At 51.3% G+C, this 15,622-nt stretch overlaps 6 protein-coding genes across 6 annotated transcripts; 4 read left to right on the plus strand and 2 right to left on the minus strand.

Moving 5' to 3' along the window:
- Window positions 1-1,671: 1,671 nt before the first annotated feature.
- On the minus strand, window positions 1,672-2,430 carry BDP81DRAFT_332118 (VPS4-associated protein 1; the record flags this gene model as incomplete). Its single annotated transcript, XM_060585567.1, has 4 exons — window positions 1,672-1,792; window positions 1,849-1,917; window positions 1,980-2,269; window positions 2,320-2,430. 4 exons carry the CDS (start codon window positions 2,428-2,430, stop codon window positions 1,672-1,674), a joined length of 591 nt encoding a protein of 196 aa, XP_060439355.1.
- A 1,192-nt stretch (window positions 2,431-3,622) lies between these two features.
- On the plus strand, window positions 3,623-5,119 carry BDP81DRAFT_454479 (uncharacterized protein; the record flags this gene model as incomplete). The annotated part of the gene is made up of 3 exons (XM_060592952.1): window positions 3,623-3,707; window positions 3,779-4,120; window positions 4,173-5,119. The coding sequence occupies 3 exons, from the start codon at window positions 3,623-3,625 to the stop codon at window positions 5,117-5,119; spliced, it is 1,374 nt and encodes a 457-aa protein (XP_060439356.1).
- An 835-nt stretch (window positions 5,120-5,954) lies between these two features.
- Window positions 5,955-6,835, plus strand: BDP81DRAFT_503565 (uncharacterized protein; the record flags this gene model as incomplete). The annotated part of the gene is made up of 1 exon (XM_060595598.1): window positions 5,955-6,835. Exon 1 carries the CDS (start codon window positions 6,020-6,022, stop codon window positions 6,833-6,835), a length of 816 nt encoding a protein of 271 aa, XP_060439357.1. The 5' UTR covers window positions 5,955-6,019.
- A 625-nt stretch (window positions 6,836-7,460) lies between these two features.
- On the plus strand, window positions 7,461-9,028 carry BDP81DRAFT_384488 (flavin-containing amine oxidoreductase; the record flags this gene model as incomplete). The annotated part of the gene is made up of 1 exon (XM_060586953.1): window positions 7,461-9,028. The coding sequence occupies exon 1, from the start codon at window positions 7,631-7,633 to the stop codon at window positions 9,026-9,028; it is 1,398 nt and encodes a 465-aa protein (XP_060439358.1). The 5' UTR covers window positions 7,461-7,630.
- A 265-nt stretch (window positions 9,029-9,293) lies between these two features.
- Window positions 9,294-9,992, minus strand: BDP81DRAFT_454482 (uncharacterized protein; the record flags this gene model as incomplete). Its single annotated transcript, XM_060592953.1, has 4 exons — window positions 9,294-9,531; window positions 9,590-9,745; window positions 9,796-9,803; window positions 9,990-9,992. The coding sequence occupies 4 exons, from the start codon at window positions 9,990-9,992 to the stop codon at window positions 9,294-9,296; spliced, it is 405 nt and encodes a 134-aa protein (XP_060439359.1).
- Window positions 9,993-13,663: 3,671 nt separating this feature from the next.
- BDP81DRAFT_332041 (cytochrome P450) lies at window positions 13,664-15,377 on the plus strand (the record flags this gene model as incomplete). Its single annotated transcript, XM_060585557.1, has 3 exons — window positions 13,664-13,905; window positions 13,966-14,397; window positions 14,450-15,377. The coding sequence occupies 3 exons, from the start codon at window positions 13,664-13,666 to the stop codon at window positions 15,375-15,377; spliced, it is 1,602 nt and encodes a 533-aa protein (XP_060439360.1).
- Window positions 15,378-15,622: the final 245 nt, after the last annotated feature.

Below are 15,622 nucleotides of genomic sequence, written 5' to 3' on the forward strand. Positions count from 1 at the left end.
TTGCCGTTGCTATGCCTTTGCAGGATCCAGGTCTCCTTGCCCCGACAATTTACGGAGAGATGACTGAAACCTCATAAGCAGGTTGTACCTAGGTTGTGAAGGACTGATAATGTGGGGGGCTGGAGGTTGTGTAAGCTACGCCCAGCTTGAGAGTCAGAATTGGCCTCGGAGGAGCCTCATCACACCCTTTAACACTCATAAACTGTTAATTCGCTTGTAGAAATCGAGCTAAACTACGGCTTCTCGAATCATGGAAGAGTAAGTTGAAGAGGGATTTAGCAGACGTATTAACGCGCTAGTTGCGACATGCACCAAGCGTTCGGGAGAGACTTCTAAAACAGGAACTCTTCACAGCAGTGCTCACCAAGGCGTGTCGATTGATCGCCATCCGATTGACATCGGGTAGCACGCGGATCCAGCAGTCCGTGTCAGCCCTAATCTTCTCTCGGACGGAGACGCATGCCGCGCGCCGCAGGGTGTTTCTTTGGCCTTATGGACCACGACGAACGTCTCAGCAGCCCACAATCCCAGTCTTCCAGGAGTGTCTCGGGAAGATGCCACCACCAACAACATTTCCTGCAGGTTGGGGCGGCCTGTGCCATCCTCGCTTGCTGCTTCATGGAACTCCAGCTGTCTCCTTCACGCCACTCAAATGCCTTGTCAGGCCTATTGCTGACATGCGTCACGCTTTCTGCTTACGCTGCCGGGCAAAGTTTCCGTGTGTCCCCTCTCCTCGGCCCTCAAAACGAATCAGGGCGTACAGAGATTCGCAGTATGCACTGCATTGAGATGGCCAAGAGGAAATCAGCGGAGGATATATGATCAATTTGTGCTGTTGGCAACATAGAGGGTTCCATCGCCGTGGAGCGGCATCTTCGGCCTTTAGTCGTCCGCGTGATCCTATCGCCGGCTTCCTTCGTCGACCCGACAGCAAGGGCCTAAACAACGTGTAACACCCAATCGACCCCGGCTGTGAATCCTTCGAGAACCGAGGTTAGCGGGGTAACCCGTATTATCGTAGGTTTTCTCTTTCGGAAGTCCCTAGTCCTTCGGCAAACACCCGCTATGATCATCCGCGCCAGATCGAAGTCCTGGATCTCTCGAGGAATCCCTGGCCTAGCCGGCCAGTGACAAGTTGTCAGGTTTAATAGTCACACGCCCATGATCGCCAGCAAGGATTCTGACGGAACAGTCCTCCACGGCAGCTTGTGGTTCCCCAGCGACCCGACAGCCCACCAGGGCCACTGCAGTCGTCTCACTTGCATAGGGGTAAACCAATGCCACACCCTTCTAAGACGTAAATGAGCCAATGAGGAGACATTCTTTGGACAATGATGTCTTGTATCCAGGAGAATGCAACATCGAAGCGTTGTCCGCACGAGAAAGGATAACAGCCGGCGCCGACTCCAGATAGAGCAAGCTAATGCAGCAGGCCTGATTGGGACACAAGTTGCTTAAAAATCCTTGTCCTGGTCATGTTGAACTTCTCGACTTGGTGGTATGTACAGGCGGGTATAAGAGGAGAGGTTGGTCCGGGTGGTGACATCGAGAATCATGTGCTCGGAGTGGGCTGACGGTGGTGATATGGCTGCGGCACCGGCGATTGTGGATCTGGCTGGTCGCCGGCTTGTACTGCGGTCCCGTCTTTCGGGCTTCGGTGGTGAACATTTCTCAACTACCCGGCATGCCTTTCGGAACAGATGGAAATAGGTTTGGTTGCTGGAGACGCTCCCGATTTCTTTTTGCAATCTCCATCTGTCGCTTCTTTTCAAGTCGCGCTCCGAAAAAGTTCCTGAGACGTGTTAGTTGAAGCCAACTTTGCACGTACAGCATGAAAACAGCCCATACTTTCGAAGTGCGAATATGCGAGGCTCGTCTTCCGCGGCCGGAGTTGGCGTGTCGGTGCCGTCCTTGGAGCTTATTAGCTGAAACTCCAGAAAACTAGCCATCATATGGGCCAAGAAGGCAAGGCACGGAACATCAAACAACTTGCCTTGGCGCTGTCTTCCTTCTTTTCGTCTTCTGTCTTTTTGTCGTCCTTGTCTTTCTCTTTGTCCTTCTCCTTCTCCTTCTCCTTCTCCTTGTCTTTCTCTTTTTCTTTCTCTTCTTTTTCCTTCTTCTTCTTTTGTTTATCCTCGTACTCTTTCTTCACACGCTCAACCTCATCCTCGAGGGCCTTTTTCTTCTTCGCTTCGACGGCCTCTTTGTCGATGATAGGGGAGCAGAAGTTCTTGTCCTTCAAATGGCTGGGACAGACGTAGAAGAAATCCTGCAGCTCGAGTTAGTTGCGGAAGGCCGAAAAGAACTTGTTGCGCTTACCTTATTCTCGGGAGCGACAAGGACGCTGCTTGTTGCACGGTAGCAGACATCGCAGCCCTTGGCCGCCTTTTCCGCGACCTTGCGGTGGGTGTAGATGTTGGAGAATGACATGTTGTCGCTCGGGATTGTGTGATCCTCTCGGAGGGATCGCGGTCAGGGCGGTTTTCGGTAGGCTCGGGTAGTCGAAACCGACCCCAAGGGTGAAGCTGGCGTTGACGAGACTTGAGGTTGAAGGAGCAAAGTCCGTGAAGTTGTCCGAACTCCGATGAGGAAGCCAACGACGGAAATGCTGTGGGGCATCCAGCGGTGAATTACCTAAGGTAATGTACGAAGTACCTTAGAATGACAGACTGGTGGAAACCGCGGGGTCAAGATTCGCGCCAAATCAGTACCATTGCATTTGGGCGCATCCTCCACTGTGACGTCGCAACTTTCAGGGGCCGCCAGGCGCTTTCAGATCCCCCAAGGATGGTCCAAGCTCCTTTAGCTTGCGATAAGGCGAACGATAAGACAAGGCTGACCTCGCACCTGTGTTTTCGTGTTCCTCTACTCCGACCTGAGCTTCCATGATTAAAATGTGAACGAGGTCAGCTATGACCAGATTACGACCGATGATGAGCGAGTGAAGCAAGACATTGCCGAGATCTTCAACTGCAAGAAGATCGTCGAGATGAGGGCGGCCAATGGGCGGCACCACCCAGCCTAGCGTCTTGGAGCAAATTGCCGTCGAGTTGATGCCACCCAGGTACCCTAGAGCAGATTGTTCGCAGTGCTTCGGAACCGCCTCAAGTACCCTAGAATAGTGCTCCATGCTCATATTATAGATGTTGGAGAAACATTGGGAAGACCAACCTTATGTCAAATTGTTAGAGTAGGCTATAGGACTCGAGGCCGAGACAACTACTAAGGACCGTGAATGTTGATTATTGATTTCAGATGTCACCGCTTTGTCTTCTTGGAACCTTGAAAGACTCGAATAAATCAGTGGCCCTTCGCAAAAAAAAGGGGCGCCGCCCTGAGTGTTCGCCGTACAAATCTGCCGTGACCGCCGCCGCATTATGTAAGTCCGTGCCGCTGTGCACCAGGAAGAGCCGCTTCAGCGACCAGCTTCAACACGTCACATCCCATAATTTTTATCGACGTCGCGTCGGGAGGGAAAAAACAAATCCAGAAATTTACCTTTACTATAGGGACGCCTTCCGCCATCCAAATTTTTCAGATCAGCCGCGATCTGGTCAATTCTATCGAATCCGTTATCAAGAATACGCCGAATAAGGAACAGGAAATAAATAATTCACAAAAAATGGTCGCCGGTCTCGACAGCCAGCGGCTGGAGGCCGTCTTCCAGTCGCGGCCCGACATCTTGCAGGGCATTCAAAAGGCAGCCAGTACGACCATCTATTTCAATTGCGCAATTTCTCTCTCTTCAATTCTCAAATGCTAATCCTTGACTACTTAGACACACCCGATCGAGTCGCATTGTTCAACAACATCGCGAGCTTCGTTCACGAGCAAATCAACGGACCCGAACCGGCCTCAAAACGCAGACGGACAGACGAAGGCCCTACGAATGGTTTCAAGTCGTCCAACACGAATGGTGCGGCTGCAAAGCCTGCACCGAAAACCACAGGAACCGGAAATGCTGCCGACGAAGAGGTTCTGCTCGAGATTAAGGAGATTTCCGTCTCCGTGCCCCAGCGCAAGAAGTACGAGCTCTGCTTCACGGCGAACTTCTTGTACGCGCGGCTACCGAATACCACTACACCCGTCGAGGGCATCATCTACGCATGGGATGATATTGGTGCGTCTTCAACGCCTTAGGAGCTTCCAAGCCAAGCTAACGTGCGCTCCAGAATACCTCTTCTACCTCCCCGTGCCCGAGAAGACCCAGGTGCAGCACAACTACGTCCTATTCCCCCGTGGAACATGTCTCCCGACGAAAACCTCACCCGAGAAGGAAGCTCTAGTATTCACAGTCCCCGCTACAGCGCCCAAGGCAGGCACTATCGGCGGCCCGAAAGCGAACGCGGCATCAGCAGTCTCCGACACATACCGTGGCCTTTTTGATTGGGCGTTGACGACACACCTCAGCTCCGCCGGCAACCCTGCCGAAATCGTCGCAGCCGACCCCAATATCTTCCACAGTCTCGTCCGTCAGCCGCACAGACCGAGCGAGAAGGCGGTGCACGTCAAGGCTTTCCGCGGCTCCAAGGACGGATACCTCTTCTTCCTTCCCAACGGCATTCTCTACGGTTTCAAGAAGCCCCTAGTCTTTTTGCCCATCGATCGCATTGTGGCCATGAGCTATACGAGCGTTCTGCAGCGCACATTCAACATTGTGGTGGAGGTGTTTACCGAGGGCGATGCCACCGAGGAGATTGAGTTCGGCATGCTGGACCAAGAAGACTACGGTGGCATTGACGAGTCTTATGTTAAGCGCCACGGACTGCAAGATCGCAGCATGGCAGAACAGAGGAAGGCGAAGATGGAGCTGACTGAGAACCTCAAGAAAAAGGGCGTGGACGCCGACGCAGGTGCAAATGGAGAGGCGGATGCCAACGGCATGACGGAGCTCGAAAAGGCCCATCTCGAGGCTGAGCAGGCACTCCAGGAGGACGAAGACGAGGACGAAGAGGATTACGACCCTGGTAGTGAGGGAGAGAGCGAGGGCTCTGGCTCCAGCGATGATGATGACGATGACGATGACGACGACGATGAAGATGACGATGCTGGGGAAGAAGGCGAAGATGGTGACGAGGAGATGGGTGAAGGCGAGGGTGAAGGCGAGGAAGAAACATGAGATGCTAGGAAGCATGTGCGTTCAAGGTGAGGCTTGAGCAGAGACATTGGCTGTTGCAGGCTCTCTCTGTTGCCGCCCATGTTCATGATAGAGGTGTACGATAGAGACGTCGGTCGTGGAATCGACTCCATAGCATAGGCGTCTTCATGCTGGATATCCGAGGGTTCAAGGTGAACCCAGGTGCAATCACAACAATTGTAGAATCTGCATCAGTCTCACAGCCATTGCACTTTCATGGGATCGCCATCTGAGTTCTGTGGCGGCATACTTCAGAGAATCTCTGTTTCTCACCCACTGCTTTCATGAAGAAAGGAACGCCAAGGGCCCGTACGACGAAGTCCTCCCCAAAGGAACGCTTCAGAGTACTTTTCCTCATCAGCCACCTGAATTACTGGGTTACGTTCTGATGATGTGTCACCAAGATTAGACACGGCAAAGAGAAGCCGTATTCTCCAATCTCCTTCAAAAACAAGCTCTGCAAGACCGGACTCAGCAAACACGGAATCCTAAACCGTCCCATGTCAGCGATACTGACAGCTTTCTTGATAGACATCCAGAACGGTCCATTCAAGTCGAATACTACCCTGTTACCTCTCACCCGATATTTTCAAGAGGTGCACACGGCAGGATCCGAAGAGTGTAGACGCAGGCACTGAACCTTGATTTGTCGTGTTCTACGAATGCGCATGGTTTAGGGATTTTATGGGATCCTCATATTCAGGCACGGATTACCTCTGCTAAAAAAGTTCGGATCAAAATAGGCATTCTCTAAACTATGGAAATAGTATCATTGAGTTCAGAGAAATATAAAAGCAAGCACTCGGTGCTTGGCCGACCATTCATGCGAGCCTTTCCTTCTCATTCTCTGCACATATTTATCATTCTTGGTACACCCCCATCATGAAGGTCACGATTCTTCACTTGGTATTCTTCCTGACCACCGCGGCAGCCATCGCAATTCCCACCAAGACAGCCGTGGCCACAACCTCCGCCCAGACCCCCACCGCATTCAACACTACCAACATTCAACCGCCGAAAGGGGGCGATCAAGACCATGACCAAGACATCGAGAAAGGCGACCTCAAACCCTGGGAACACCGGTTCTGTTCCATGAGACACCATTACAGAACGAAATCGGCACATCATAAGATGAAGCATCCCGCACCTCCAGAGGAATATACCAAGGGCAAAAAGGCGCCAAATTGGCAGCGTTGCAAGAAACATTTTGAAAAGCATATGCCGCCCATGAAGATGGAGTCACTTAGAAGTCTAGCAGACACGAACGGCACACGCGCATCTTCAGCGCAAGGGTACGAGGGACACAAGGGTCATAAGAGTCACGAAGATCATGGCTCGTGCTTTAAGAAGTGCGTCGGTTTCAAGATGCCTTTCCTCTCGAAGCTGATACCTGAGGGCGTGATGGAACCTATCTGTGAGGGTATTTGTGGATGCAAGGGTTCTGAGCAATGTAAGGGTAAGGACACCGGAGGGAAGGAGACGCCCCCGGAGGAGAGTCCCCCCGAGGAAAGTCCCCCGGAGGAGAGCCCCCCAGAGAAGAACCACCCGGAGAACAACCTACCTGTTCCGTATCAGGGCATGAACGAGATGCATGGATGGAAGGAATGGATCGCGAAAGAAAAGGAGATTGAGCCGGCTAAGGGTGGAAGAGATATTTCTACCAGATCCGTGGGAGAGGTCTCGACGGCATTTGTATGAAGCCCGTAAAAACGCTGCGGTGATTATGCGGTGCTGGAACTTCTATGGCCACATTTAGAGGCGTTTCTGTATCTAATATGTGGTACTGTATATAAGTAGAGGAGACATGAAGTTGAGGAGCAGACCGAAATGAATCCTTTATCTACCTTAGCTTACACCAATCCGACGTCTGGGTTCGAGCCCAGCGCAGCTGTTGCATCGCGAACATGTCAGTCTTGGACTCACAGTATTTGAGGCAGAACTTCTAGACAATTGTTCTTACTGAATCCGTACTTCTCCGTCCATATTTGGCAGTCCTCAGGGTCGTCACTTTTGTCCAATGGTACAGACTTTAGTGATCGTAAGGCGTTTCGATCATCGTGACAGTGGATCGTTTCTCCTAGTGCAACCCCAATATTGGTGATCAATCAGCCACGTGCGCAGCAGCTCAATATCCGTGGCTCAAGCATATGAAGTCCAGCTCGACTCACAGACATGTGAGATTGGAAAGCCAAGGAAGCCAGGACGAAGAAAGACAAAGGAGCCCAAGGGAGATTACGAGGCGTTGTGATTGGTCCCAATTCAAGCGTGGCTGACCATCCTCCCAATCTCCTCGTCAGCGCTAGAGAGCTTCCCGTTGGCAGGTCCAAGCAATTATCGGACGAGTACTTGAGTACAGACGAAAGACGAAGCAGGTGAATAATTAAGCATTCCGCCGGCGAATCTCCAAAACTCTCTTCTCTCTGAAACAAATTGAGGACTTTGGGGTCGTCACAAAGATTGTTCAGCCTGATCTCACAGCAATAACGCGCAACAATGGGCGAACCTGCGGCGGAGGACACTCCGGACACCACGCCTACATACGATTGCGTGGTGATTGGCGCCGGATACTCCGGTCTCGCGGCGGCACGGCTCCTGAAAGACTCTGGAAAGAAGGTCCTCGTCCTCGAGGCGCGAGATCGCGTCGGTGGACGCGCAAAGACAATGCCGCTCGACAATGGCGACTACTGGGATGTCGGGGCATCTTTCCTCGGCCACAAACAAGATCTCATGTACGGCCTGGCAAAGGAGTTCGACGTACCATTGTTCAAACCACCCAACCAAGGCAAGATCGTCTTGGCCTACCGCGGCAAGGCACGAAGCTATGGTGGCCTGATCCCGCCGATGAAGCCCTGGGAGGTTTTGGACATCGGTCTCTTCGTCCGCCGATTCGAGAAGTTGTGTGAGACAGTCAACATGGAAGAGCCATGGCAGACACCCAACGCGGAGGAGCTCGATCGCGTGACGGTGCATGAATGGTTGAAGAAGCAGGCATGGACGCAGGCTGCCATTGACATGGGCAACATGGCATTCGAGGCGACTATCGGGCAGAATACGTCTTGCATCTCGATGCTTCACGCCATGTTCTTCTTCAAGGGCGTGGTCAGTCTCACATCCGGCCTGAGCTGTGAAAATGGAGCGCAGCAACATTTCATCCAAGGGGGAGGGCAGGCCATTGCCGAGAAGCTGAGAGAACACCTCGGAGAAGGGGGGATACGCTGTGAGGAACCGGTTTGCGGCATCACGTACACCGAGAGTCTTGCGACCATCCGGACGCCGAAAGGAACATACCGCTCACGACGAATCATCTCCGCCATCCCGCCCCCGCATATCCTCAAAATCGACTTCGAGCCAAGGTTACCGGTAGAAAAGACGACACTACTCCAGCACATGCCGATGGGAGCCTACATGAAAGTCTACGCAACCTACAAGACCCCGTTCTGGAGGGAACGAAGCCTGACGGGAGAGAGCACGAACCCGACTGGCTTCCTCAGCGTGACCTATGACGCGACGCCGCAGTCAGGGTGCCCGGCCAAGCTCACGGGGTTCATCGCCGGCACCAAAGCGCGGGAGTTCATCAGCTTTAGCAAGGACCAAAAACGGGCTGTCGCCCTCGCCGGCTTCGCGTCCGCGTTCGGGCAGGAGGCGCTCGACCCGGAAGAATTCTTCTTTCACACCATGATGGAGGAGGAATGGGCTTCCGGATGCCCGATGGCGACCCCGGCGCCGGGGATGTGGACTCTGTTGGGCGAGTGGGTTCGGAAGCCGATTGGGGCTATTCATTGGGCTGGTACGGAGACCTCAACGAAGCATTACGGGTACATGGAGGGCGCGGTATTTGCGGGACACAGGGCTGCGAGGGAGGTTTTGGAGGAGCTCAAGTGGAAGATTTGAGGGCGGCGATGCGAAAAGGGACTTTGTTTCTGGTGGATGACCTGACTGGTGTTTGCCCTTTTGAAGTTTTGTCTGCCGGAGGAGGTTTGGTATCACTGGCGTTTGGATTTGACACTTGATTCCGAGTGCACGACTGCACTTGACCAGTCTAGCAAGACTAACATACCCCTAATTGAACCAAGGTGAATTTGAAGCCACGCTCTATCAAAAGTCTAAGGCCGGGTGTGTATGTGAATGCAATAACTCAAAGGGGTTCTCCTGGTGATCAGAGAGACAACGTCACACATCCATCGACACTGTCCTCCTCAAAGATCGAACCGAAAACGATGCCCTCGTTGATTCCGGACTCGTGGAAACCGGACTTAGTCAGATCGCCGGTGCCGTTGATCGACTTCTTCAAAACGCCAAAGTGGAATTGTCCTTGTCCTGAGATATCGTTCTCAATGGGCTGACCTTGAGCGACGAGAGGGGCGTTTCCTTGGGAGTAGTACACCTGGGTCAAGCTGTGGAACCAACGTCAGTAAATCTCGTGCAAACCCTGAAGTAGAAATATGCACTCACTTCTTGCCAAAGTCCAAAGTCAAGGCAAAGTTGCGGAACACGCCCTCGGTAAACTTGGCTTTGAAAAGTATCACAAAGCGAGGTAGCAAGTGGAAGACATGTATAGTAGAAAGTGGCTTGATTCCTCTAAATAGAAGATCCGTATAAGGGTCATATCTATATACCGTATAAGACAGGTAATCGGCTTATAGAAAGTAATATCGTACGGTAATAACTAGTAGCATTACGTATAGCGCTACAATATTGTTACGAGCTGGACAAGGCAACCAACTGTGGCACAAAGCAAAAGCTTCGATAATGATGACTCCGCATCATTTTTGTTACGACCCAACATGCATGACCAAGAACAAGGTCTGCCCCGCAGGCTCTGCCCCGCAGGTTCGCGGTGGCTACAGCGCACCATGTATGCAGAGGACAAGGAACACTAGGCACCCTCTCACGGAACGGAAGAACTATGGACAAGTCACGTGATGATAAGAGATAAGAGATAAGGATAAGGATATGTTGGATATGAGTTATCCAATCTATCCTTGGATAACCAGGATATGAGCTATCCAACATATCCAGACAAAGTGGACTGTACAGCACTGTTCAGTTAGGATCGGACTTGTATATAAGGATGGACTCGAGCTGGGCTCTAGGACAGACTTTCCATAGCTCTTCAGCAATTAACTTCGTATCAGGATTAACATCCGCTTTCAGCTACTACCTTGACAAGACTACGATTGATCACCGAAGCCTTACCTACCCTTACGATTGACAGACATAGCTTCCCTGAAGCTATCCCCGACTACGATTACTGTTACCAGTTCCGCAGCCTCAACTTCTGCAAACTACCCCTACGACTAGCTGGCCGTAACAAATAGGTCTCGTTTTATCTTAAAGAAAGCGTTAATTACGTCGAGAAGTCTAAGCTCGAGGTTAAACTTTACTATAAAAGCAATAATAATATAAAATATATAGTTAGTTATAGTTACCGTAAAAATTACGGTATATATATTTTAAGGGGACCGAGCCCAGCCTGGAGATAACGGACATTGCAAATGGTAAACTTAAGGTATAAAATGCCCTCATGATAGTCCTCTCGGATTGTATTTCCACAAATCGCTTGATTTTCGGGACTCTCTCGACTGCCGATGGACGTTGGCAGGCAGAGCAGGACGACATGGTTCCCCGCAAAGAAGTCAAATGTCACTGCAAGTTGCAACACTACTGCACGAGATTGAGCTTGAGCAGCTTGCAGAGAGGGGCGCGATTGGTCATGGTCGTCATGCTAGCCGATGTATTTGCCGGTGTTTCCGCCGCATACGCGTATTTTGACAGCGTATACGATCGAACTGATTAAGTGATCGCGTACAGGGCGCCGAGCTGGAGGAAGTATATGTTGTAAGCGGCACATGTCGCTGAGTCGACGATCTACCGAATTGTGACTTCGTATCTCGTACAAGGTCAAGTAACTAGCAGTGATCAATTTGAAGCCAACCCAGTCTATGAGTTACCTCTCAAGCTCAGGTGAGCTACAGGAGAGCTCTAATCTACAATGTTGCGATTCAACACCGCCTCGAATTCAAGAGAACCATCAGACTTATGTGTTTGTCCAATATCTACATATCATGCTCTAGAGGCTGCAAACAATGTAAGTATAACTATAGGCATGTAGGAATAAAAGTCCAATTAACTACTAGACAGCATTGATATACGTAGTATACATCCTGTGATAAAAGGTATTAGTAAATTCTATATCAATCCCGACCCATTTCTCTTATATTCTCTTTTAAATAGATTTCATTTTTAGTAGAATCGAGAAAGACCAGTCACTAATGCACTGACACCATCTAGCAGTTAATAGGATAGTTCAAGAAATCTCTCTCAGTCCATGGCTTTGTGCTCAGTTGGGTAATGCTGCCTTCCCTTTATAACAATTCACTTGTTCAGAGCTAGTATGTTGAATATGTGAATCACGAATACAAGGGGCTCGGATGGTTTGTGTGAACGTAGCCGATCACGCCCAAACAATGCGCTCCTGGTGGACTTGTTTGGAAAACAATTTTCCTTTGACTCCATTGTGACTGTTTGTACCAGGACACTCGAGACTCAACCACAGGCTTAGTATTCACAAACATTACACCCACACTATCGAGAAGCTTTAGGCCAATTTAGTTATATCTATATTCTCTTCTCCTGACGCCTTCTCAATCCAGAAAACACCAAGCAGCACAACGTCAACACGACATACCAATCAGAAACCGACAATACAACAGCTTCTCTGAAAAGACACCTCAAGGAATCAAAAATGTGCATCATCTACTGCTGCACAGAAAGATGTCTTCGGTGCAGCCGCCCGATAGACTACTACGAGCGACGATTCCCCTGCGCAGAACGCTACTGGTACATTGACGAGATCACTGGTGCCGAGATTCCCACGTGCCCCAACGATCTTAGATGGATTACAGGTATGGAAGGGTGGCGGCCTCATTGCGGTTGGTGCCTGCTTACGACTCTGGAGTTTGACAATCGACCGGCACGACGATAGTTGATGAGGATTGGCGGAGCAAGGCGTTAGGCCGGGAGTATTTAGGCACCAGGCTACTTCAACTGAGTTTAATGCATTCAACTTGCTTGAAGAGCCCTACTATTCTCTTACTTGTGAACATTGATGTTTAAGCGAGACTGCCTGATGGGTTTTCTTGGCCTGGTCCATGTCTTTGTAAGTGAATGGTGTGGCAAAGGGGCAACATTGACTACCTTACATCAGTTAAATGATGATGAGTCTATTGTAAACCTTAGGTCTTAAACCTAAGTCCCCAGTACGAAACTCAATCTAATCTTGGTTTCCGACCTTGATGGCGTCGTTAGAAAACTTCAATCTCAGAAGATGTTGTGATGGTTGTTCGGTGACTCCCACGGCATCAGTTCTAGACATTTCTAGACAAAATAATCCGCAAGAAATTATTCTCAATTCCCGAGGTTCTAGTTCTACGCTCTGGCCGACCTTGAACGTGCCAATGACTGAGGTTGCTGCTCGGGACGGGCTGCTGACGTGAGGGCTGTGCCTTGCATCTTACATGCGTGGCTTATGTTTCCCGACCTCAGCCAGCTCAGAAATCCATCTCCACATCGTCGCGATTGGCCAGATCGAAAATCCCACTCGGGCCCCTCAAGGAGGGTGCCAAACCTGGAAGCCCAACGTCTTTTCATCCTGTCTCTGGCGGAGAGGAACGAGTGACGTTCGACTTGACTCGACTAAAGATGGGATCAAGCCGAAGTTCGAGGTATACTTACAGCGGAATATGGGAGATTTGTCAATCTTTACCCCGATTCGTCTGGTCGCGTTCAAGAAGTACTTGACCAAGGGAACATGACTGGAGTTTTCCCATAGAAAGCGGCATGGAAGCCAGTTTTACGGCGGACAAGCATTGTTAACTCTCTGATGTTTCCAGAATGGTAAGAGAGACGGAAGTGCCCATTTGCTGGAGCCACGGAGGTGGTCCCCGTCACGGGTAGTGGAGGATCCACCCGAAGAGCCGGCCCCGTAGCGGTATTCCAGATATTAGACCCTAGCGACATACTAGGCAACAGCCTAGAACCCTCTTACGGTAAAACGTATCATCAACGACCTGATTGGAGAGCGAAAGATCAAACCTCCAAGTCCCCAAGAGAGTTTAGTCTGGCCAGGATGAACCGGTCTCCCGGCGAAGCCCCTCGTTCACAGCTTTTGGTCTTAACAAGATAGCCCTAGAGAAGGATTGGCGCTAATTTCTGACAGGCGCGCCCGCAGGGGATGGCGGATAATCGTGTCGTTCCCTAGATCGAGATTGGTATTAGTTTTTGGATCTTTTCCCAGATGTGCGTAGCGCGACACGTTGAGAGCTTGCTTGTCTGGGTTCCCTGGGACGATATGTAAAGACAGCATCCCCCCAGCGAGCTGGGTACGACTGAGACGACTCTCCTGCTAGTCTACTTCACTGTTTCGTAAGGTGGACGAAATTCTTCGACCCAGCTGGGTTCACTAGCATCACTCAACAATACCAGCTAGCTAAGATGGCAAGTCAAGTTAGCGAAGGGCTCGGGAACATGGCGGGTAACGGTACAGCCAAAGCAGGAAGCTTCCTCGCTTTCCTAGTCGAAGACATGCAAAAGTCGACTTCCTCGTACGCTACAGTGGTGGTTCTCCTCGTCTTTGCGATCCTCGTACACAAGTTCTCGTCACCCGAGCTGGACGGCCGCGAGCCGCCGGCGATGAAGCCTCGGATGCCCGTCATCGGGCACTTGATTGGCATGATTCAGTACCAGAGTCGGTACTTCAAGGTCTTGGAGTAGGTCTTGCTAGACTCAGAAAAACACGGACGAGTAGCGTGGTGCTGACACTGACGCAGGCGCCGCAATATGGGCATCGCGACGCTGCCTATTCTCAATGGCAAAGTGTACGGCATCTGGGACCCAATCCTCATCCAGGCAGTCTATCGAAACCGGAACCTGTCGTTCGAGCCATTCGCGGTTGAGTTTGCGCAGAGAGAATTGGGCTTCAACAACGAGACGCTCAAGATCATTGAAGGTGGCAGCTTGTTGCCTGAGTTCTTTGAGGGTATCCACGTCGGCATGGCTGCGGATAACCTGCATCGGATGAATACCACCGCGCTTTCCTATGTGTCTGATGCGCTCGACGACCTCTGTAATGGGAGTGAAGTTTACGAGACGGCCAACTTCTGGCTTTGGATGCGAGACTTGATGACTATGGCGACTACGGAAGCATTGTTTGGCCCCGGGAATCCGCTGAGGAAGGACGCAAGCCTGATGAAGGATACCTGGTAAGTGACACTTCGTACAACCTGCAGCGACCATGGTCTTATACAAGTACAGGATCTTCGAATCGGACCTGCCAGTGTTGATGCTGGGCATCGCGCCATCGATTACAGCGCGCAGATGCTATCAAGCGAGAGCACGGCTTCAAGCGGCGCTGGGCGAGTACTACGGAAGCGACGGGGACTCGCACAAGGACACGTCGCAGATCGTTAAGAACCGTGCCAGCGTTTTGCGAGCTCACGGTATCCCGGGCAAGGAAGTCGGAATATTTGAGGTTGCGCTGCTGCACGTAGCCACGTCCAACACCATCCCGACATTATTCTGGTTCATGGTGCACGTATTCAAGAGTCCCGAGCTGGTACGCCGTTTGAGGGACGAACTCTTGCCGGTGGCGCAACATGGAGGCAGCGGGGAGGTTACCCTTGATATTGGCACCCTCGAAGACCGGTGCCCATTACTTGTCCGCTGCTATCGCGAGGCGGTTCGCATATCTAGCAAGGGAATGGGCAATAGACGCGTGCTGGAGGACACGACGATATCGGACGGCAACGGAAGATCGTACCTCCTCAAGAAGGGTTGCAACGTGCAACTGTCTTCTCAAGTCAGTCACAGCCTGGAGAAGGTGTGGGGGCAGGATCACGAATCGTTTGATCCAGATAGATTCATCGTCAAGACTGGAAAGGAGAACTCTGAGACGGAGAAGTTGAAACGGGCGGCCTATATCCCCTTTGGCGGCGGGAGACACCTGTGTCCTGGACGTAACTTTGCGTTTGCAGAAAATCTTGGTTTTGTGGCATCGCTGCTGCTTGGATTTGAGGTCGTGCCTCTGGACGGGAGCATGGAGCCGACGGTCGAGGTGCCTGATGCAGCGGAGTGTTCGATGACGGGAGCCGCAGTGAAGCCCGCGAATGATGGCGAGGGCTACGGAGTCCGAGTTCGGAGGAGAGAAGGATGGAAAGGCGTGAAATGGCGGTACATTAGCTGAAAGGGCTAGAGTAGATTTCTGGGTACAGTCAGCACTGAACGGATCGAAGTTTCCCACACGTCGTTGAGTGCATGGCCATGACCTCGTGAAGTGTCATTGCTTGATGATGTAAGGTAGGCGATGGTGTAGGCCCTTCAGTTGATCGCCAAGACCTCATGTCCGGAAACCAGGTTTGACTGCCGCCAGCGTGGCACACGAGAATTACTGATTGGAGTGATGAAGCTAGCTCCCTCGGAAATTGGGGT

Source organism: Colletotrichum phormii (assembly GCF_030913505.1).
Source record: "Colletotrichum phormii strain CBS 102054 chromosome Unknown BDP81scaffold_29, whole genome shotgun sequence".
Lineage (NCBI taxonomy): Eukaryota > Fungi > Ascomycota > Sordariomycetes > Glomerellales > Glomerellaceae > Colletotrichum > Colletotrichum phormii.